Genomic DNA, 22,773 nt, shown 5'->3' on the forward strand with positions numbered 1-22,773 from the left:
CACGTTTCCGGAGAAGCGTGGCACCAGCAGGTACGCGCTCGAATCTCTGCTTGGGGCTTTAAAAAGAGGCAGTAATAAGTTTAGGAACCGCACCTCACTGAACCCTTTCCCTCACTTACGTCACCTAGCTACTCTGTAAATAGCACTGTGTGACTCCTCACTCCCTTGCCCTCGTACTAGTGTGACGTGAACACTGTACTGACCTCAGTATCCCTTATCTTTTGGTTTCGGTCCTCTGTCGGAGATCGGCCGGAAGGAGCATATTCCCGGTGGGAGCAGCACCCTGGAGCATCCCTGGCGACGAACACCAACCCGGAGAGGACGAACACCTACAGAACTTGCAACCGAGTTACCCTTGCCCTACTATCGCCCTGTCAGACACTTAAAGAAGGTTGTACAACCAATAAAACAAGAGTACCATCACGATCTGGCCTTAGTGTTTCCCTCGCACCCGCAACAATCACTTTACACTGACCAATAGTCTCCAATACACCTCTGATGGATTCTAACACCCTGTTCATGATCACACTATCTAATTCAGGGCACCAACCATGCTCTGATCCAAGTAACTACCTGAAGGTCAACTACCACCTTCAAAGTTACAACCCTCACCTAAAGGTACATCGTTCAAGTGGAAGCCAAGAAACAACATAATTATCAGGTGGTATCGATTAAATTGAGTTTTTTCCTTTCAATCCAGTGCATGGGCGTCTTAGCCTATCTGTACCATTGTGCCAATGTACACATTACAACTTGCTATTCCTACACTGCAGTTGAAACACACAGGTCCAGGTTGCCCTGATCAGGCACCAGGCATTTTCCTGGTAGGCTGGAAGAGTGGGAAGTGGTTTTGGTAGAAGTGTGACTGGTTTTGGTCTGTTATCCGGGGTGGATGATGCCCATTAAATTTGAACACACTTTACAACCTTTAAAGCCAGTTCCAAAAATAAAGTTTTTTATATAGTACACACGTCAGTGAACAGTGACAGTCTGCATGCACTTCAAAGATATTTGTTTTCAAAATTGGTTGTAGAGCCCCACAGAGAGAATGATAACTTCCGATGTCTACAGGAGTAGCCTGGAAGCAGGATGGGTGGTTCCTGCTGATGCGTGAATGCTTGTCTGGTTTTGCCTCACCACCAGGAAGATTAACAAGATGCAAAATATGCCACTCACCCAGTTCACAAATGACTAGGTCACCAGGCAACACTTCAGAACTACCTCCTATAGTAGATCAGAAGTGCTCCGAGAGGACATTGTGCCAGGCCCTGTTTGACTTATACTTCTGTATCGGGTGAAGGATGGCTGGCTGACTGTCCATTTTTTACTCAATTTAGTATAGCAGATAGAACAGGTCTATTTGACTTATACTTCTGTATTGGGTGAAGGATGGCTGGCTGAATGTCCACTTTTTATTCAATTTAGTATACATGCTATGGATGGCAGTACCAGGAGAATGACATTCAAATCATTTTCAGTGTTATACTACCTTGGTAAGCGTTTCCCAAGTTGGCTCTTGTGAGAAGTGGATCATTTTGCATTTATTTCAGAGTCGCTTTTGTGGTGGTCCGTGTGCATGTATGACAAGTGGATCTCCCCAGATCAGTCTTTGTGTTACATTTAAATGGCAGTTGATTGAATGTGTAGGGCTGTGTAGAAGAGTTGTCTGTTGTGTCCTTCCTTTACTGGGTAAAATCTAGTCTCAGAGACCATTGAATAATTAAACAAAGGTTTTCTTGATCATAAATTTACTCCTGTATATTAAAAAAACATTGGCCAACATGTGTTTCATGATTTTTTACACTGAAATGCCACTTCTTCAGGGGGCCAGTATTAGTCATGTTAAGAGCTTGATATGCAGTGTTCTACCTGTAATATCATGTAAAATTAAGCATCTTTACTACCCCAAAAAGGGCATGATGATTCAAGGTCTGGGAACATTCGTATCCTTTAATTTACAAAGGTCGCAAAACGTGTGGTGGTCAATGTTTTTCCATGTCTTGGAGGATATCTGTGATCAATAACCATATTGTTTAATTATACAACAGCCTGTGATACTATTGACCTCAAAATCTAAGTCCTTTTAAAATTGTTTGCATAGTGCCAGGCGGTGTAACACTATATGTATATATTGAGGTCATTGTCTGTCTTAATGGAGCTTTTCCACTCAATCCCCTTTTCAAAAATGTTAGCTGTTCCATGTGCCTCAATCAACTCCAATTCAACCCTTCAAGAGAACAGGTTGCTTAGAGGTTGATACTGCAAAATTCACTCCACCACTGTACCATCTGTGAAAAGCACTCATTCTGTGGTAAGCATCAGACTAACAACTGGCTTTTGAACACAGTCAAATGACAGAGTACTTAATTTTTTATGTGGTGCCATTTCTGTTTGTAACTTACTTGCGGTGGAAGGCATGCTGGCATGGTAGGATTCCAAGCTCTTCTTTCACCTTGAAGTCATCAAGGCACACTGCACAGGTCTGCTACAGAGATGGGCAAGAAAGGGTAGAAACTGAGTAAACCAGGAACACCACTAACTGCTTTTGATCACCACCATGACACACTATCAGAGCTAAAATATCCTCACATTCAAACAGTGAGTTATATATTTTATATAGTGTTAAAATCCCACAATGACGACCAAGCATAATATGAGTGGGACCTTTGAACTCTATTCAAATGTTGTGCACTGGACGAGCATAAGAGCCTGTCTTTCTTAGCAGAAGGTTATTAGGTTGGGTTGGCTTTCAAGCTTTGCAGGGAATATAGGCAGCTGGGTCTAGGTGAAGGAAGTATCATAGTGTAATTCAGTGGTTCTACATATGCTATTTAGGTAGCAACTGGTCTGTATCTATACCGATTTACTTTTGTTTGGGGAGTATTACTGTGAGTGAATGTTCCAGGATCACAGTCTTCATTGTGAAAGGATCATGTGACTTCAGTCACAAAGGCCAGTGTCACAAACTACACACTAGAATTATGAGGGTGATTCGACTGAATGCTGTTTTCATGGGGGAAGAAGCAGGGCACACAGGATTTATTTCCTGTCAATGTTTAAAAGAGGACTTAAATCTGAGAACTCTTTTAAGGGTATACCTTGCCTGAAAAGTGTAACTAGGTCCCTATTGCTAGCATATAAGAGGCTCCAAGGACCTAGTATCATGTATGAACAAGTACATATACCCCCTATGGCAGTGAATTATTGAGGTGAGAGGTAAACCGTATCATATTAGGACTATTGTGAATGCCATGATTCATGTAGGTGTAACTGTCATAATGAGAACCTTGTGCTGGCTGTTGACTGGCAGCGGGCTGGATGGAAGGCTGAGTGAGTGAGTGAATGAAACCAAGTGTTCCCTGAGGTAAACAAAGAACAAACAGTCTCAGGACAAACCTATTCAAAGTGCTCATGTAAATGCTACACTCGGGAAAAGTTGGTCTCAAAGAAATAGCGAGATGCATCTTAGTTACTAATCAATCAGCAAGGAAAATCTCCCATTCTGACTACCTCTCAGAAGATGAAGATTGGGGAAATAGCGAAAACTCAGTAAGCTTGAGTAAATCATGTAGTGAAGTAGTGAAGTTATGAGTATCCCCACTAGGTTGACGGCAAAGCTATGTTGAAAATAAAGGAGTCCACAGTTGGTTCATTAAAATGTGTAGTAGTATATTGGGAAAATAATTTTGATTGGACTTCTGTGAGATCGTGGCGCCATTAAATGTAGACTAAAGAATGTCCACAGGGTGACAATTCTATATATTTTAGAAAGTGTGATGGTTCAGGTAACCTAAAGAGGACAAAAATGGAGATGAAATGGTATTTGTTTTATTTTGATCTTTAATGCCCTGGATGTATGGCATTGCCCAAAACCATTCCACTTAGAACCTGGATGTATGGCATTGCCCAAAACCATTCCACTTAGAAAGCAAGCTAAAGACCCAAAAAAACCTTCTTGATTCAAACTGTAGATGAAAATGACAATCTGCCACTGTAGACCCACAACAGTAAAGTACTGCTGGTGACAATGTATTTGAAAATGTAGAAATGGAATAAAGAAACCCATTGAATTAATTTCACATTGGCCCAGGATTTTAAAACACCTTCAATCAATAGCCCCGTATGGGAATTACTACTTTTGTTCAGGTTCTCTCAACACAAGTAAAGGGCAAGGAAATTATTGTTATAAAAATGTGCTCTGCAGGTAGGGGCGTGGCCAACTGGCAAGCATGGCGGATGCAAAGTAGGAGAGCTCCGCGCCTGGACCAGAAAATCCTGCCATAATCCTGCTTACCTACACCTGATGCGAGACGGTATCTGCAGGGACACACGCTGAACACCTGTAGCTTGTGAGACTCGCTGCTGCGCTAGCCGGAGCCCAGGGTACCGACGTCTGCGGGGCAAAACCTGACTGCTGGCCCGAGATCGCATGCACGGCTGAGCCCGAGTGCCATGGGGGAGGAGAAGAGGCATGGCGGTGTTTCTGTGGAAGTTGTAGGGACCCAAGACCAGGCTAGCCCTGCGTCGCCAGATATGCGCAGTAAATGACACCCACACTGTTGCTGCTCTGGTGTGGACCGGAAGTGCCGTGCCACTTCGGTCCCTTTATTTAAAGCTTTCTGGCCACGCCTGGCCAGAAAGTGATACATTGTGCGGCGTGCTTCCGGGGCTCAACCTGAGACCCTCGGAGCACTAGAGCGCTACATCCCTTCCCAACTTGGATTTTTCAAAATAACTATGACAAACAGTTCAACATGCGAAATCTGCTAGTCTGTGATTGGGCCGTGGATTGGATCTAAGATTGTATTGCCACTTGCCTCTCGGAGGGATCTGGTCTCGAGGAGGTCCCGGTGATGGCAGAGGTGGGTGTTCTGTAGTGTCCGGGGGCAGGCACGAGGTGTCGTTCGTGGCTGTATTCTCTCCTTCTTCCCTCGCTGCAGGTATGCCATCACTTGAGCTCTGTCCTTTTGGAGTGGGTATCGGCTTGAACCATGATACGTTGCGAGTCACCTCTTCTCCAGCTCGGCTGACTGTGATTGCTGTTCCTTTGGTTTCCTTGATGACCCAGGGTTCCGGTTCGAACGGAGTCTTGAACTTTCCTCCTGGCCTCCTTGTTCGGATCAGCACAGTTTCTCCTGGATTCAGGGTCTTTGTTTGGGCCCTCCTCTTGCGACTTGCCTTCTCGTTTGTCCTCCTTCTCCTTTCTTGGGTGTCTGCTGGCGAGTACGGTGCGGGAGCCCAATTGTCAGCCATGGGTAATAAGTCTCTCCGAGGTCCGGCCAGCATCAACGCCCATGGTGACTGCATGGTGGTGCTGTGTGGTGTGCTGCGATACTCTCTTAAGAACGCTTGCAGTGCTTCTTCTGGGTCACTCCCTTCCGCGGAAGATATCCGCAGTACTTTGTTTATTGTCCTCATGAAACGTTCTACCTCGCCGTTGGCTTGTGGCCATTGCGGGGTGATTCGGTGATGTGTGATTCCAAGGTTGTTCAGAAACTCTTTGAACTCGCTCCCCTGGAACGGGGGCCCATTGTCCGTTTTGATGACCATCGGGATGCCGAATAGGGCAAAAGTTTTGCTGAGGATGGGGCGAATGTTCGCGAAGCTGGTTGATGCTGCCGTTTCCACTATGGGGTATTTAGTGTAGTTGTCCATTAGTACTACGGTGACCCTCCCATCCGGGAAACTGCCAAAGTCTAGGCTTAGCCATGACCATGGCGATGGGGCATGGTCTTCCGTGATTATTGGGGCTGGCACTTCGGGGCTGCTGGTGATTTGGCATGCTCGACACTCCCGCACGCAAGCTTCGATGTCCTCCTCCATGTTGGGGAACCATATCTTCTCCCGCATCCTCGCTTTCATTCTGCGGGTGCCTTGGTGTCCTTCGTGTGCCAGGGTGGTTGCTTTCTCTTGCAGCGCTTTGGGGATTACCACGCGAGTCCCTCTCAGTAGAAGGCCATTGTCAGCGCGGCTGAGGTCATCGTGAATCTTCCAGAATTGTTGCAGGCGTGTCCTGTCTGCTTCGTTCCACCCATTGGTATCCTTCAGGAAGTTTGCCCACGTTCCCGATTGTATTGCTTCTTTCACTCTCTTGACGACCGCATCACTGTCATAATGGGAGATGATGACGTTGGCGGTCAGGGCGCAGGGACATGCACCGGTTGCTAGCATGTTGATGAACTCTTCGGTCTGGACTTCCGGGTCTGTGTTGTGGGATCCTTCCGTGGGGGGGTGGCGAGACAGGAAGTCCGCCGGGTTCCTCGCCCCAGGTCGGTACACTAGGTCCATTTGGTATTGTTGAACTTGGATCGCCCAGCGTTCAATCCTTGGCGGTGGGTGCGGTGCGGTGCCACGGAATAAGGGAATTAGCGGTTGGTGATCTGTCACCATTCTGAACGGGTGACCAGATATGTAGAGGTGAAAGTGGGCGCAAGCCCATTTTACTGCCAGCGCCTCCCTCTCAATTTGCGAGTACCGCGACTCTGTTGCTGTCAGGGCCTTGCTTGCGAACGCCAACGGGGCCCACACCCCTGGTTCAGATTCTTGCGACAGGAGAGCTCCTAGGCCCACTGGGCTGGCATCAACTAGTATTTCGGTGGGTCTCGCGGTGTTGAAGTATGCCATCGTTGTGCTGTCTAATAGTGCTTCTTTGATCCGATGAAATGCTTCGTCCTCCGTTGCCGTCCATTTCCATGAGCTGTCTTTCTTCGTCAGATTTTTCAGAGGCTCTGCGATTGTGGCAAGATTGGGTATGAATCTTGCACAGTACTGTGCCATGCCCAAGAAGCTTCTTACTTCGGATGCGGTTGATGGTGCTGGGGCGTTCTTGATGGCATGGGATTTGCGGGGATCCACCTTAACTCCGTCTGAGTCAAATACGTATCCGAAGAACTCTATTGATTTCCTGAAGAACTGGCATTTGTCTTTGTGTAACGTGACGCCATACTGTGCAAGTCTCTGTAGGGTGGCCTTCAGTCTTCGGTGGTGTTCCTCACTTGTTTGTGCGTAAATCAAGATATCGTCGCTGACATTCAGCACTCCGTCAAGTCCTGACAGGAGTTCCTTAATTGTGTTTTGGAAGATTTCGGCTGCGGATGAGATGCCGAAATTTAGTCGCTTGTATCGTCTCAGCCCCAGGTGCGTTGAGAAGGTTGTGATGTAGCGGCTCTCTTCCGCTAGCCTGAGCTGATGATATCCTGCGTTAAGGTCCAACTTAGAGAACCATTGGGCCCCATTCAGGTCCGTCAGGATGTCATCAACTGTTGGGGTGAGGTGCCGCTCCCGTCGAATGGCTTTGTTGGGGGCCCTCATATCTATGCAGATGCGGATTTTGCCTGGTTGGCGCGGCTTCTCGGCTATCACCATTGGGGATACCCACGGCGTCGGCCCCGATACCTTCTCAATCACCCCTTGTTCTTCAAGTTGGTTGAGTTCCTTTTCGACGGCTGCGCGCAAGTGGAATGGTATCCTTCTGTGCCTCAGGGCTACGGGCTGGATGGCGGGGTCGATGTGCAACTTGATCGGCGGTCGTTTGATTGTGCCGAGGCCTTTGAATAATGTGGGGAACATTTCTAGGATGTCTTCTGTTTGGAGTGCTTTGACGGCGTTTGCAAATGCAATGAGGTTGAGGTCTTCCGCTGTGTTGCTACCTACGAGCAGGTCTGCTTCCTGGTCTACTACATGGAACGTTGTCGTCACCTCATTGCCGTCCGCCTTTACTTGGACTGTCATCTTCCCTCGCAGCGGGAGGGGTTCCTGGCTGCCGTATGTTAGTATTCGCGCCTTCGAGGGGACTAGCTTGGGTCTTGGCTTCAGTGCTTTATAGTGTTGGATTCCCATGACATTCACGGTGGCTCCCGTGTCAATGACGCCCGTCGCTGGGGATCCGTCGATGTGTATTTGGCATTTCGGCTGGGGTCTCCGCCTCTTCTTTAGTTCACTTACGAACGACACGTAGTAGCATTCATCTTCATCCTCTGTGGATGTTTCGTCGAATTGGGATTGCCTCGCCGATCTGTGTGATCGAGACGACGTTGCGTCGTCTAGCGATAGCTGTCTCACGGCTCCTGTGATTGGTTTTCTCCCTGACGCCCCTCTTCCTCGGGAGCCACCCCTGCACACGCTTGCAAAATGGTTGGGTATTCCGCATGTTGAGCATGTCTTGCCACGTGCCGGGCAGCCATCTTAGTTGTGTGCGTCTCGGCCACAGTATCCGCATGACGTTCGGCGTGGCGTCCTGGTCGGCCATCCTCCTCTGCTTCCCCGACTGGTGTGGCGGACTGCATCCACCCTTTCTGTCTTCACCACGGTTCCTGCTTCTGCCCGCAGGTTCAGGGCTGCTTCCATTGCTGTTGCACGTGCTTCCGATAGTTCGTGGGATCTGGCCAGGATCAATATTTCTTCAAGTGTGATGCGCGGTTGCCTTAGAATGAGTGTTCTTAGGTTTTTGTTGCGGCAGCCCTGGATAAGCTGTGCGGTCACTTCTTTCTTTTCGTCATCATCCGTGCACGTGCTTATGAGATCTCTCAACCGTGCATGGAACGCATCCATGGTTTCTCCTTCCCTTTGTCTGGATTGGCGAAACTTGAATCGCTCATAGTGCGGGTTTAGCTGGGGGTCGAAATGTGCGTTCAGCGCGTTGACCGCCGCGTCGTAGTCATCGTCATCTCCTGTGTCCGGGAGGTGTTTGAATAGTTTGTACAGTTCCGTGCCCCCAAAGTGTAACAACAGGGACCTCTTTACTTCGTTATCTTTTTCCCTAGTGGCAGTGAAGTAGTTGTTGAGCTGCCCTAGCCACACAGCCCATCGGGGAGCTGCTGTCCCTGGGTCTATCAGTTCGCTGAAAGGTGGTAGTGCTTGGATCTGTGAGTGGGCTGACGGTATTGGCGGCTGTGTTCCGATGTTTAACGCTGGCGCAGGTGGTGCTGCTTGTTGAGCCTGGCCGGCTCCCCCAGATGCCCCTCCTGGATTTGTGGTCATTTTGGTGCTGGGAGGTAGCTGGGCGCTTTTCTTTTGGGCGTCTTTCTATTGGATTACTGGTTGTATTTGCTCGTGTTTGTTGGTGTTTGTCTTGGCCAATGTTTGTTTGTGTTTGTCTTTGTTTTGGCCAATGCTTGATGGGGCGCTGTTTGTGCTCGCTTGGGCTTGACTGCGTCGTCCCGTGGTGTGGTCGGCCGCCTCGCTGGGTCTCTATGGTGCTCGCTAGGCCTCGTGCTCTCCCAGGGCCTCTCTCTCTCTGGTGACGACGCCTCGCTTTCTCTGCGCATGCGCGCACTGCTGGGCCTGCTGCCGGGTTGCTTCCTTCAGCGAGCGTCTCTGCCTTGGGCCTTCCTGCCGTTGCTACCGCCGGTGCCACACGCAGCTCCTTGCTCACGCTGCTTACCGGTGAGTGTAGTTTTGCTTCCGGTGGTTGCCGCCGTCGTCGGTGCTCCGCTCTGGTGCTGCAGCTGGGGCGATCGGGTCATCTGTTGCTCTGGCAGGTAATGCCGCCGGCTGGCGCCGTTTGGTTTGCGGGCATCCCACCCTCGTCGCCAGTGGAGGGACCCAAGACCAGGCTAGCCCTGCAGCGCTGCGTCGCCAGATATGCGCAGTAAATGACACCCACACTGTTGCTGCTCTGGTGTGGACCGGAAGTGCCGTGCCACTTCGGTCCCTTTATTTAAAGCTTTCTGGCCACGCCTGGCCAGAAAGTGATACATTGTGCGGCGTGCTTCCGGGGCTCAACCTGAGACCCGCGGAGCACTAGAGCGCTACAGAAGTCACGGCGATGAGCTCCTGGGAACTGCTGGCCACGACACCGGCCCCGAGTCTGCAGTCTGCTGTGGAAGGTGCCCAGCAGTACGGGGACCGGCACCTGAAGCCGGACTCGGGTCATCGCCCCCCGCTGCGACTAAGCGGGCTGCGCTGACTGCCCCTCCCCCCCCCTGTCACCGTAGCGGACCTGCGGGGGCCTCCTGAGCCGCTGGCAGGGCACCTGGATTGAACTGTTGTGGTGAGTGCCGGGCATACGGAGGAGGTGCCCTGGCCTGCATGCTGTGTCGGGCTCCTGAGCTTGGGGACCGGAGTGAAGCGGGAGTGCGTGAGGAGCGCTAACCGCATTGTCGGCCGGGCCGCGATCCAACAGGCGCCCAACTCTGGCTGGACTACATCCAAATACCCCCCCCCCCCCAGCTGAGTGAACTGCTGAGGGGTGGCGTGTGGCCACTGGCAAGCCAGCATGAGGACCCAGCCGCCCCTGTGATTCATATAGGGAGGAACGAGCGACACGGGGGAGGCCCGTCAATTGCTAGAAGTAGTGCACAGATACCGATGCAGCTGATGAGAGCCCCTGGTTGTGGACAGTGACGTGTAAGCCTGCCAGGGTGCTGGCAGAAGTGTGAGGCGCTGTTACTGAACAAATACGTGCCCGGGAGCCAGCACTTACCACCGATGGTGCAACACTATTGTGGAAGGTGCCTGAATCTCCCAGGAGACCCTTAACTCATTGCAAGGCAGAGTGTTGGACTGGCACATTCCCCACCCCCATTCTTAGATGGCTGCTGGTCTCTGTGTGTTAGGCTACAGAGATTCACCAAACGCCATACCAGCCCCCTCAACGCTGGCGTAGTTGACTGGAGTTGACTAGAAGGAGTGCTGGCTTGGGAAGGTCACTCCGCCCCCCATACCACCCTTCACTGGCCTGGAGGCTGGCGGTGCCTGACACACAGGTAGACCTGAAGTAGGCGCACCGCAGTGTAACATTTATACAGCATTAGCAGTGGGGGCCGCTCCTTACACAACCGTAACTCCTTTACCCACAAACTCACCCGTTAAAGGCCTGAGGCATTGGAGGTGACCGGGAGGCGCCACCCTGCACCGATACCAAGAGGCTGACCTACGGGCGGGACGCCGGACACCACCTCAAGATGCGGCGTCTCAAAGAGAAAGTAACTGCAGCAAACACCACAAGCACACAACAATCGGATGATATGGATGCCCCCACCCAGCTAACTGACTGTGTCCCGTCCACTAACTTGGACGCGCCTCCGGACAAATTGGATTTGATCCTGCAAGAGGTGAGGGACTCAAGAAAATCCATAGAGCAGCAAATTATCACCCTAACAACTGGATTCACTCTCTTAAAGGCCGATCATGCCAAACTGGCAGACACTGTCAAAGACCACAAACTTGCCCTAGCGGAGATTTTACCGCAATACAAGGAGCACGCAGAACAGATAACGCTGCTGCAACATCAAGTTTCTGGGCTCCAGGACAGAGTCGATGATGCGGACGGGAGGTCCCGGCGGAACAATGTTCATGTCATGGGTCTACCGGAGCGCTGTGAAGGGCCCAATGCAACTAAATTTATGGAACAATGGTTCCGGAACCATGTGGCGCCAGAGGGCCTATAAAGATTTTTCTGTGTAGAGAGGGCGCACAGTATCCCCACAGGCAGGCCGACGCCTGGGGATCCCCCAAGCCCCATGATCACCAGAACACTGAACTTCAGAGACCGGGATGTGCTCTTACAGAAAGCCAATCTCAAATCTCCTATGAGAACCACCGGGTGTCTTTGTACCCAGATTACACCATGCTGGTACAACGCAGGCGGTCCCTATACCAAGAAATCAAAAAGCATCTCAGGGCTTTGGACATTGAGTACGCCCTACTGTTCCCAGCGCGATTAAAGTTCATCCACGATCAAAAAACACAATTCTTTGATACCCCAGAGGAAGCAGAAGAATGGCTGGAGATCATGGTCCCCGTCGGACTCTGGGCCATCTTCACAAAGCATCACCCGAACACTGAGAAGCACCCGGAGTCGCCATTCCCGCCGTAACAAGCCAACCAAAAAGCAGCCGACCGGGAGCCCCACGCCAGAACAGGTCCAGGACGGGCACGCGGAGGCGATAGCAGCGGCAACCACATTTCGAGACTGCAGCCGTCACGTGATCTCGGGCTCCTCAGATGAGAACACTGTTCATTCCGACTCTGAGGGTAGTCTGGCGCTATTCAGAACTTTGACGCCTCAAACAGTGGATGGTTTCCTGGGATGAGAAACCACCAGGTGGGATGGTCCGAAATATGCAGTTAGAACGTCATATCAGGTATTCTAAGATTGCCAGCATTTGTATTGGACATATTGGTAAGCACCCCTGGTCCGGGCTGGGACGAGCCCCTGAGACACTCATCTCATTAGCCAGGGTAATAGACAGCTTGCTAGAATGCACCCCCTATGGCGAAAGCAACAATTAAATTGGCACTTGTTGTAAATGTAAATGTTGTAGACTTGTAAAGCGCACAGCTACCCCAGCAACGGGGCGTCCCGGCGCTGTAGACCGCTGGGGAACCCGTCCTGGCTATCCCTGTGAGATGGTCCCTTTCTGGGTATCTCCAAGGTGAAACCAGGCATCCCTGGCATCTGTGGGGGGCCGTTGTAGAGATGAGGCAAGCTTAATGCCCAGAGTTGCCGAGTGTGTTCCTGGTTAGAGTAGGTACCGAGGCAAGAATTATCGAGTCCGTTTTGACCCTGGTCCACGACCCTGCCGCGTCGGGTATTGAACCCTGGTCCCTGGCCGATTCTCTGCTTACGGGTCTGCCGCCTATAACTAGTGAGCCACACCTCTCCACACTAGTGAGCCACACCTCTCCACTTGTTCACACTGTTGTGTTTATGGTTTGGACCAGCACAGTTTTACTGCTGGACTGAGTATTCTCTGTTATCGTTCAAGAGTTCTTGAAGTCTGGCCCACCCCTATGCTACTCCACACGCCACCGGCCCTCTCACACTTGATATGCGAACTGCACTGGTATAATTCACACACATATGCAGGATAATTATAAAGTAATAATCTGGAACGTACGGGGTCTGGGGTCCATACAAAAATGGCATAGAATTCATGCACAGTTAAATAGGCTGCACGCGCATATAGTCTTTCTGCAGGAGTCCCACCTCACTGCAGAGGGGACAGCTAAACTGCGTAAGAAATGGAGGGGTCAGGTATTCTCCACATCATACTCTACCTTCGCCAGAGGTGCGTCAATTTGGACCAGGAGCGGTTTCCTTTTAAGGTGCTGGAGCAACGGACGGATCCTCTAGGGAGATACATGTTGGTGAGAGGCACTTTAGATGGCACACTAGTAGTACTGGGTAGCATCCATGCCCCTAACTTTGAGCAGGACCAATTTCTTCTGAGCCTCAACCCTGTACTAGCGATCTGGGTACTGTATCCATGGATACTAGGTGGGGATTATAATGCAGTAATGGATATATGCATGGACAGATCGCACCCGCCCCTTCAAGGTGCCGGCTCTATCAGGCAGGCTGATGCACTGTGTAAATGGGCAGAAGGTTGGGCACTGGGGGATGCCTGGCGCTTGAAGAACCCAGCCAGTAGAGAGTACTAGTTTTTTTCACATTCACACCAATTACACACTAAAATAGACAGGATTCTTTGCTCCTTTCCCACCACAACCCAGATTATGCACGCTACATACTTTGGTAAGACATTCTCGAACCACAAACCCTTAGAGATCGCCCTTGCTTGGGGCAGAATTCCCACTCCTGTTCCCACCTGGAAATTGTGGCCTCAAATGCTTGAGGACTCAGTCTTCCGTAGTGCATTGTCTGCAGGAATTACAAACTACTTTGCAGAAAATACTGGCACCGCTTCCACACCTCAGGTGGAATGGAATGCATTCAAGACGGTAATTCGAGGGATAGTCATTAGCACCACAGCAGGAGCTAGGCATGAAACACACAAAAACCTGAAAGATGTCGAAAACTCCATGAGCAAACTAGAGCAGGAAGCAGCAGAAGACCCCACCAAGGGAGTACCTCTACAGGAAGCCCGTATAAAATACGCAGAGCTACTAGAAACACTGAGACAAATTGACTGCACTTCATACAAGCACATATAGCATGCTGAAGCTGATAAAACTGGCCCACTCTTGGCAAGCATAATCAGGGATGACCCCCCACATACCCCAGTACGTGAGATAGCCATGATGAGTGGGGTTACAGTGAACACGCAGCAAGAAATCAATGGAGCCTTCTGCGAATACTACCAAACACTCTATCAGTCGCCTCCACCACTAGCGGAAGGCTCCCTACATGCATTCCTGTCTGACTTACCATTCCCCAAACTTAACAGCACAAGAAGACCTCTCCGGCCCCATTACGAGGGCGGAGATCAAAGCAGCCATCCATAACCTCCCGCGGAACAAGGCCCCTGGCCTTGATGGCCTCCCGGCTGAATTCTTTTCCGCCTTCTCGGATGCCTTGGTGCCACAGTTAGAGCGCCTATAAAAATCTGCGATAGACACAGGAAAGTTACCACACACCACAATGCAGGCCTTGGTGGTATCCCTTCCTAAACCGGGCCGTTCTGCAACAGACATCTTGGGATACAGGCCCTTGTCCCTGCTCACAACTGAGTACAGAATATTGAGTAAGGTCCTATCGCGTTCTTTACTCCCTTACCTACATAAACTAATCCACCCAGACCAATGCGGCTTTGTGCCAGCGCATAGCACCTCGCTCAACATCAGGAGGCTATATCACGTCATGGAATCACCCTGGACCTGAGGCAGGCATTTGACACTCTTAGATGGGACTATATGATTCGGGTACTCGAAAAACTTGGCATACCTCCAGACTATCTATAGTGGGTTCAATTATTGTACTCAGTCCCTACTGCGAGGGCCCACACCTGCAGCCACATCTCGCGTGAATACCAGATTGGCAGGGGCACACACAGGGCTGCCTTTGTCTCCTTTATTATTTGTGCTAGCCCTGGAACCCCTGGCCCTCAAGCTTCGGCTGGCAGCGGAACGGAAGGGTAAACGTCTGGGTAATGCTACACATGTGCTGTCCGCTTACGCAGACGACATAATAATATACGCTAACGACCTGACCATGGACCTAACACGGACGCCGGAGATCTTTACTCACTTTGCACAACTCTCAGGACTCACCATAAACGAGACTAAGTCACACGCCTTTTTTTTCCACCCCGGAGGACGCCCAAAGGCGATTCAGTTTGGGCAGCTCTCCCTGAAGGTCTCCCCACACACTTTCAAATACTTGGGTATACAAATTTACAGAAATGAGGCAGACCTCATTGAGGGAAACCTGAAGAAGGCTATACGGGCACTCCGGTCACAGATTACTTTTTGGACTTCACTACAACTCTCAGTGATGGGCCGAGTGGCGATTTCGAAAATGGTGGTACTATCCCGCCTATTATACTTTTTTACTAACCTGCCAGTAGTGATCCCGACACATATACTCAACTCATTGGACACGGTATTATCTGGTCTGATATGGGGTACTGGGGCCGTAGAGTGGGACTGCCTAAATTACAACTCGACACAGATAAGGGTGGTCTGGGTGCCCCAGATTTCCACGCCTATTGCTACGCGAGCCAACTACAATGGCTGTCGTATTGGCTGGCAGGGCGTAACTTCCACGAAATTGGTTACACAATCTCCGACATTGATCGAGGGGAGCTACACACTACTGCTCCCGCGGGCTACTATACCCCCAGGAGCCCCGACACTTCTCCGTACCGCGCTCACATATTGGAATAAATCCCTCCATTACACGCGTCGTTGTCCTCCATATTCGGACAACATGCCTCTCTTAGGAATCCCCACTCCTACCGGTTTATTCACTAAACGAAGAATCCTCGCCTGGTCTGAGGGTGGGGTTACCACAGTGGGCGCATTGTTCGATGGCGGCACCCTCATGGATCATGCTAATTTTGCCAGGCATAACGGGGTTACAGAGACATTATATCTCACACATGCTGCAGTCCTCCATTATGTGAAGAAACATTGGGCCCCATACAGTGTGGCACCCGCTATACACAAATTGGTTTACATGACCTACCTCATTGGGGAGGCCGCCACCTCACTAAATGGTTGTACAGAAGCATCTGTCGTGCATGCGTCAGAGTGTCAGCAGTATTACGCAACCCACTAACCTGAGCCAGCCAGCAGGAACGATGCGTGAGATGAATATCCCCCTTCCTCTTCCCTCCGCTGACACCCACCAATGGAAGAAAACCAGAGTAGTGCGGGAAAGCGGCTGGGAGACAAGGGGGGGAGAAGGAAAAATGACCTGGGGCAAAGGCAGGTCCTCGTCCGTGATGCAGATAGGTCAGGGACGAGTTCTAGGCGGGGTCTTGCACTGGCACTAGAGACGAGGAAACAGACAATAAATAACGAGGCCCTCTATGGAATGGAAATCTCCCACACCTTTTTCCCCACTATCACCAACTCACTGTAAGCGTGAAGGATGTTCTTCCAGCCTATAATCAGAGGGGATCCGCAGGGTGGCTGGAGTCCGTTTCCCTCGTCTGTGTCCAGCCTTAAGAGACACCCCAGGTTGCGCCAATGCCGCAAGAAAGGAGTCTCAGGAAATGCTATTGCTCTGCAAGTGACGAGGTGTGGGGAACATGAACGGAGGACAAGGGAGGACACTCCGGCCCCCTACAAACCAGCGTCTTGTCCTCCTCCTCATACCTAGGGTTCCCAGTAAGTGTTGGAGAATTTCTAGGGGCTGTTCCACGGTTCCTTCACCGCGGGAGCACCAAATCGGTGAGGAGACAAGTCGTTCCCTCCAACCACGCCCACCCGCTGTTCCAGCACAGCGTGAGCGTTGGAGCCACAATAGGCGTGTGCCCCGGTGCTCCTCCACTGTTTCCGCACAGCGGGAGCAATCCAGGACCAGAGGGGTACTGCGGGCACCAGTACAGATTACCTGTTTCTGTCGGTTTGCCTCGGGGTTCCGTAGACGTCCAGCGCGGCTTCGGCAGTCTGTACGCTGAGATCCCACGGAGGTTCTACCTTCGGGGATAGTCGCTCGAGGTAAAGGTGTCCGGTTTCTGTAAAACGGGTAATGACGGGTGAGTACACACACGGCACTCTTGGCTGCTTCCTAGCGGAATCAAAACCGGAACTGGGGCAAGATTGTCAAGCGCCTCCTCTTAGCGGAGGCGGTCTTTTATGGATCGGTGACTGCGTACTTGGATGACGCGAGTCCTTCCGGCCTGTCCCAGGGTTTTCTGGGTAAGGTAGTTCATTGCCGATATTCGCGGTGTTAGCGTGATCGCGACAGAACCCCCTCTCAAGGACCGCCGTCCCGGTGGTCGTCCCGGCTTTCCAGGATGCGCTCTGTGGAATGAGTCCACCAAGTCAGGGCAATGGAGATTGTGTGCCGGTTCCCAGGTCCTGTCCTCCACCCCGAAGCCCTTCCAATCTACCAAATACTGAACCCGCCCTCTCACTATTCTAGAGTCCAGCAGTTCATGCACTTCATACTCTTCTTGACCGTCTATGTCTACGGGCTGCGGTCTGTCAGGGAGTCTCATGTTGACAGGGCATGGTTGTAACAACAACACATGGAATACTGGATGTATGTGCCAAGCGAGGGGTAGGGACAATCTCATGGCCACAGGATTTACTACTTTCTCTATGCTATAGGGTCCTATGCATCTGGGTTTCAACTTATTTACCCCATTTAGCTGGAGATTACAGGTAGATAGCCATACCTTATCACCCACTTTATACTGCAGTTCTTCTTCTCTCCTCCGGTCAGCCCATTTTTTGTGCGCTGCCTGTGCTGAAGCCAAGCTGTTTTTGGCATCTATTAATACTGCTCGGAGGTGTGCATGATGTTCTTGAATGCTGGGCAGTTTGGAATGCACGGGCCATTCAAAGGGGAGCATGTTGGGATGATGTCGATAAAGGCAAAAGAACGGTGAACAGCCCAACGTGTAATGCTCAGCGTTATTATACGCGAATTCTGCCATCCATAGTAAGGGAAACCACTGTATGGGATTCTGTAATGTGAAACATCGCAAGTATTGCTCAAGGGTCTGGTTCAAGCGTTCTGTTTTTCCATCGGTTTGTGGATGGAAGCTCGTAGAAGTTCGGGCATCGATAGTGAGTGATTCACAGAGAGCCTTCCAGAAACGGGACGTGAACTGGGATCCCCTGTCCGTGATTATAACACTAGGAATTCCATGGGCCCTGACTATGTGCTGCAGAAAGACAAGAGCTAGCTCTGCTGAAGAAGGGAGTTTCTTCAAAGGGATGAAATGCCCCATCTTTGTCAGATGATCCACTAGTACCAGGATTACTGTATATACCTCACAGGGGGGGCATTTCAACGATGAAATCCATCGAGATGGTGTGCCAGGGTCGAGGTGGAATAGGAAGGGTCCGTAGGAATCCCGTAGGTCTTCTATGACTTGCCTTGCTTTGCGCGCACACTGAACAAGTTTTCACGTACTCATGAGTGTCCTTTCGCAATGTTGGCCACCAATAGGATCTCTCTAGGCATGAGATGGTTTTATAAACACCCAGATGACCCCCTAGAGGCGTATCGTGCGTCCATTTGAGCACACTTTTTTGCAAAAGAGGGTCCGGAATATACAAAGCGTGGGAGTGGTACAGAAGACTGTCTTTTTCATGTCGTCTGTCAGGGTCTTCGGATATCCAGTCGTGTGCGTCCACTTCTGCCACGGCTACTCTCAGGTCTTCCAAGAACTCATGTGAGTTGATCTGTGCTATCATCTTGTCAGGTACCGTCTTCTCTGGAAGGATAAAAGGTGGTTCCTTCTCATCCGTTTCCATAATACCGTCAGGTTCTTCGACCCTGGACAGTGCATCTGCCTTCCCATGTTGAGGTCCTGGGAGCGGTACTTGATAACAAAATCAAAGTCAGCAAAAAAAAGTGTCCATTGCAGTTGTCTGGGTGTCAGAGCCTTCGCTGTTTTAAGAAATAGAAGATTGCGATGGTCTGTAAAGATCTCGACTGTGTGTCGGGCTCCTAAAAGGTAATGTCTCCATTCCTCACAAGCTCGTTTAATCGCTAACAGTTCCTTGTCAGTGACGGAATAATTTATCTCACAAGGGGAAAGCTTTTTTGAGTAATAGGCCACGGGATGGAGCTGTCCCGTTTCTGGATGTCGTTGGGAGAGAACTCCTCCAATGGCGTATTGCGAGGCATCCGTCTCAACAATAAACGGGAGTTGTGTATCAGGGTGCCTTAAGATGGGAGCTTGTGTAAACCTATCCTTCAGGGCTTGGAAGGCTTGTTCAGCTTCAGTTCCCCATTGAAACGGAGTATTTTTTCTCAGTAGCTTTGATATGGGGGTGAGTATTCTCGAGAAGTCTTTTATGAATCACCGGTAATAATTAGCGAAACCTAAGAATCTCTGAACCGCCTTAACGTTGTGTGGGGTCTTCCAGTCTGTGATCGCCTGTACCTTGCCATGATCCATCTGACACCCCCGTGAGTTAATGATATAACCTAGAAAGGCGACCTCCTCTGCATGAAACAAGCATTTCTCCAACTTTGCGAATAAGGAATGCTGTCGTAATCTGTCCAATACCGCTGTCACCTGTTGTACATGGTCTTCTAGAGAGGTGGAATATACCAAGATATCGTCGATATATACCACGCAAAAAGTTTCCAGGAATCCTCGAAGCACCTCGTCCATAAAATACTGAAAGGCTGCCGGGGCGTTACACAGCCCAAACGGCATCACCATGTACTCTTATACACCGAATTTGGTTCAAAAAGCTGTCTTCCACTCATCCCCCTGTTTTACGCGGACCAGGTGATAAGCCCCTCGTAAATCGAGTTTAGTGAACCATCGTGCTCCCTTGAGTTGGTCCAATAGCACTGGTATTAAGGGCAGGGGATAACGATTTTTGATGGTGACTCGGTTTATGGCTCTGAAGTCGATGCACGGACGTAGCTCATCGCAATCCTTCTTCGGTATGAAAAAAAGTGGGGATGATGCAGGTGAAGAAGAGTGCCTTTAAATCCAGAGGCCAGGTTGTCAGCGAGGTATTGTTGTAAATATTTTGTTTCCAGCTCCGTGAGAGCGTATACTCTACTGCATGGTATTGCAGCTCCAGGAACCAGGTCAATCCGACAGTCGTAGGAGCGATGTGGAGGGAGGCGCGTGGCTCCCTGTTTGTCAAACACTTGGAGGTAGTCGTGATAGACGTCAGGTAAGGTGATGGTACAGCAAAAACCGGTCTCCACGCACCCGGAAGCCAGAAGGCTTGCTTGTGTCTTCTCCTCCCCCTTCTGGCACATGACTTGGTAAGTGCAATGTTCAATGCAGTATGCGGACGTCAAGGAGACGGTACGTGCGGCCCAATGAATGACAGGATCATGCAAGGTTAGCCAGGGCATACCCAATATGAGTCTGAAGTGTGGTGCGTCAATGAGATCGAAACTAATATATTCGTAGTGGTCCTTCCCGAATTTCATAAGAAGAGGGGTCGTCTGAAATAAGACAGGTCCAGAAGACAGGGCAGTGCCGTCCACTGCTTTAACTTCTTCTGGGTATTTCTTCTTCTCTTGTGGGACTCCAATAGTGTTTGCATATTTTAGATCCATGTAATTCCCTGTAGCACCTGAATCCAACATCGCAGGGATGTCCAAAGGGGTATCGGGGCTAATCCAGAGGGTAATCCCTACGTTGAGATGCGCCACCGCCGGCTGGATGGTGTTAGCAACGGAGGGGGAGATCACTGCTTGTTTCCCACCCGGTCCAGGGATCTCCTCCTGACTCGGGTGTGCTAGTTTTCCGATGTTTCTTCCTGATGCACAGATGAGACTTGCATTCTTGGGCTGCTGGTTTTCTCCGGGAGTCGCGTTCTTGTTCGGCATTCCCGAATAAAATGCCCACTCTTACCGCAGTAGAGGCACAGTCTCATCTTTCGCCTCCTATCCCGTTCATCGTTCGTTAACGGACCCTTGATTCCTCCAATCTGCATTGGTTCCGAAGGATTTGCAGGTTTTGGTGAGTCATCTGGGGATTTTCTAGGACGTACATAGCGAACACGGTTTTCACCCCTACTCCTGTCTCCTTTTCGTTCCTGGAGACGATGTTCCAATTGAACCGTGAGCGTAATGAATTCCTCACAGGTGGGAGGGAGTTGTACTACTTGGGAAAGAATGTCTTTCAACTCCCCTCGCAACCCTTGATAAAAAAGGGAGGTGCGCTTTTCCTGAGGCCAATCTGTCTCCACCACCAACCGATTGAAAGTGGTGATGTAAGTAAGGAGATCCTGAGATCCTTGCTTCAGGGTCATCAACTCTCTGTCCAAGGTAAGCATGTGAGATTTTCTATCAAACAACTTCCTCATTTCAATGCAGAAGTCGGAGAAGCGATGTAACACGGGGTCGTTCCTTTCCATCAAGGGTATGGTCCAACTGGCTGCGTTGCCTCCCATGTAGGACATCGTGAACGCTGTTTTTGCGGCCTCATCCTGGAACACCGCAGGTTTACAGAGGAAATGCAACCTACATTGATTGAGGAATGTCTCAAACTTTTTTGGATCTCCGTAGAACCTTTCAGGGGGTGCCAGTGGTATGCCCGTGTTCTGTAATACATGTACCATCGGGACATTCTCTGTGACGGAAGTAGGGCCCTGAGGGGAAAAGACCCCCACCCCTTTAGGGGGGTCTGGTTTAGGCCCCATACCAGGAGGAGGGAGGGTCCAGTCCTTTATGTAACCACCCGCTCCTCTAGATTTGGATTTGCCTTGGCGGGATAATCCCGCTACTTCTCTACGTAGGGTACCTAATTCGACTTTTAGGTCTCTGTTCTCAGCGCGGAAGGCATGTACCTCTGCCTGTAGAGCCGTGAGGCTCTCCAGAAGGGACGTAAGAACAACGCCGGTATCCATCGTTCGGGCTGGGATGCAATCTTGGGCTTGACAATCTGTCGTGCATGCGTCAGAGTGTCAGCAGTATTACGCAACCCACTAACCTGAGCCAGCCAGCAGGAACGATGCATGAGATGAATATCCCCCTTCCTCTTCCCTCCGCTGACACCCACCAATGGAAGAAAACCAGAGTAGTGCGGGAAAGCGGCTGGGAGACAAGGGGGGGAGAAGGAAAAATGACCTGGGGCAAAGGCAGGTCCTCGTCCGTGATGCAGGTAGGTCAGGGACGAGTTCTAGGCGGGGTCTTGCACTGGCACTAGAGACGAGAAAACAGACAATGAATAACGAGGCCCTCTATGGAATGGAAATCTCCCACACCTTTTTCCCCACTATCACCAACTCACTGTAAGCGTGAAGGATGTTCTTCCAGCCTATAATCAGAGGGGATCCGCAGGGTGGCTGGAGTCTGTTTCCCTCGTGTGTCCAGCCTTAAGAGACACCCCAGGTTGCGCCAATGCCTCAAGAAAGGAGTCTCAGGAAATGCTATTGCTCTGCAAGTGACGAGGTGTGGGGAACATGAACGGAGGACAAGGGAGGACACTCCGGCCCCCTACAAACCAGCGTCTTGTCCTCCTCCTCGTACCTAGGGTTCCCAGTAAGTGTTGGAGAATTTCTAGGGGCTGTTCCACGGTTCCTTCACCGCGGGAGCACCAAATCGGTGAGGAGACAAGTCGTTCCCTCCAACCACGCCCACCCGCTGTTCCAGCACAGCGTGAGCGTTGGAGCCACAATAGGCGTGTGCCCCGGTGCTCCTCTACTGTTTCCGCACAGCGGGAGCAATCCAGGACCAGAGGGGTACTGCGGGCACCAGTACAGATTACCTGTTTCTGTCGGGTTGCCTCGGGGTTCCGTAGACATCCAGCGCGGCTTCGGCAGTCTGTACGCTGAGATCCCACGGAGATTCTACCTTCGGGGATAGTCGCTTGAGGTAAAGGTGTCCGGTTTCTGTAAAACGGGTAATGACGGGGGTGAGTACACACACGGCACTCTTGGCTGCTTCCTAGCGGAATCAAAACCGGAACTGGGGCAAGATTG

The 22,773-nt window shown here is 50.7% G+C and overlaps 1 protein-coding gene across 1 annotated transcript in view; it reads right to left on the reverse strand.

The window, feature by feature from the left end:
• RNF122 (ring finger protein 122) overlaps window positions 1-22,773 on the reverse strand; it is a 186,200-nt gene that overhangs the window by 20,985 nt on the left and 142,442 nt on the right. The window contains exon 5 of the mRNA XM_085634483.1: window positions 2,403-2,485. Coding sequence (XP_085490609.1) covers window positions 2,403-2,485 — 83 coding nt within the window. The remainder of the gene's footprint in view (window positions 1-2,402; window positions 2,486-22,773) is intronic.

Source organism: Triturus cristatus, chromosome 11 (assembly GCF_964204655.1).
Source record: "Triturus cristatus chromosome 11, aTriCri1.1, whole genome shotgun sequence".
Taxonomy (NCBI): Eukaryota; Metazoa; Chordata; class Amphibia; order Caudata; family Salamandridae; genus Triturus; species Triturus cristatus.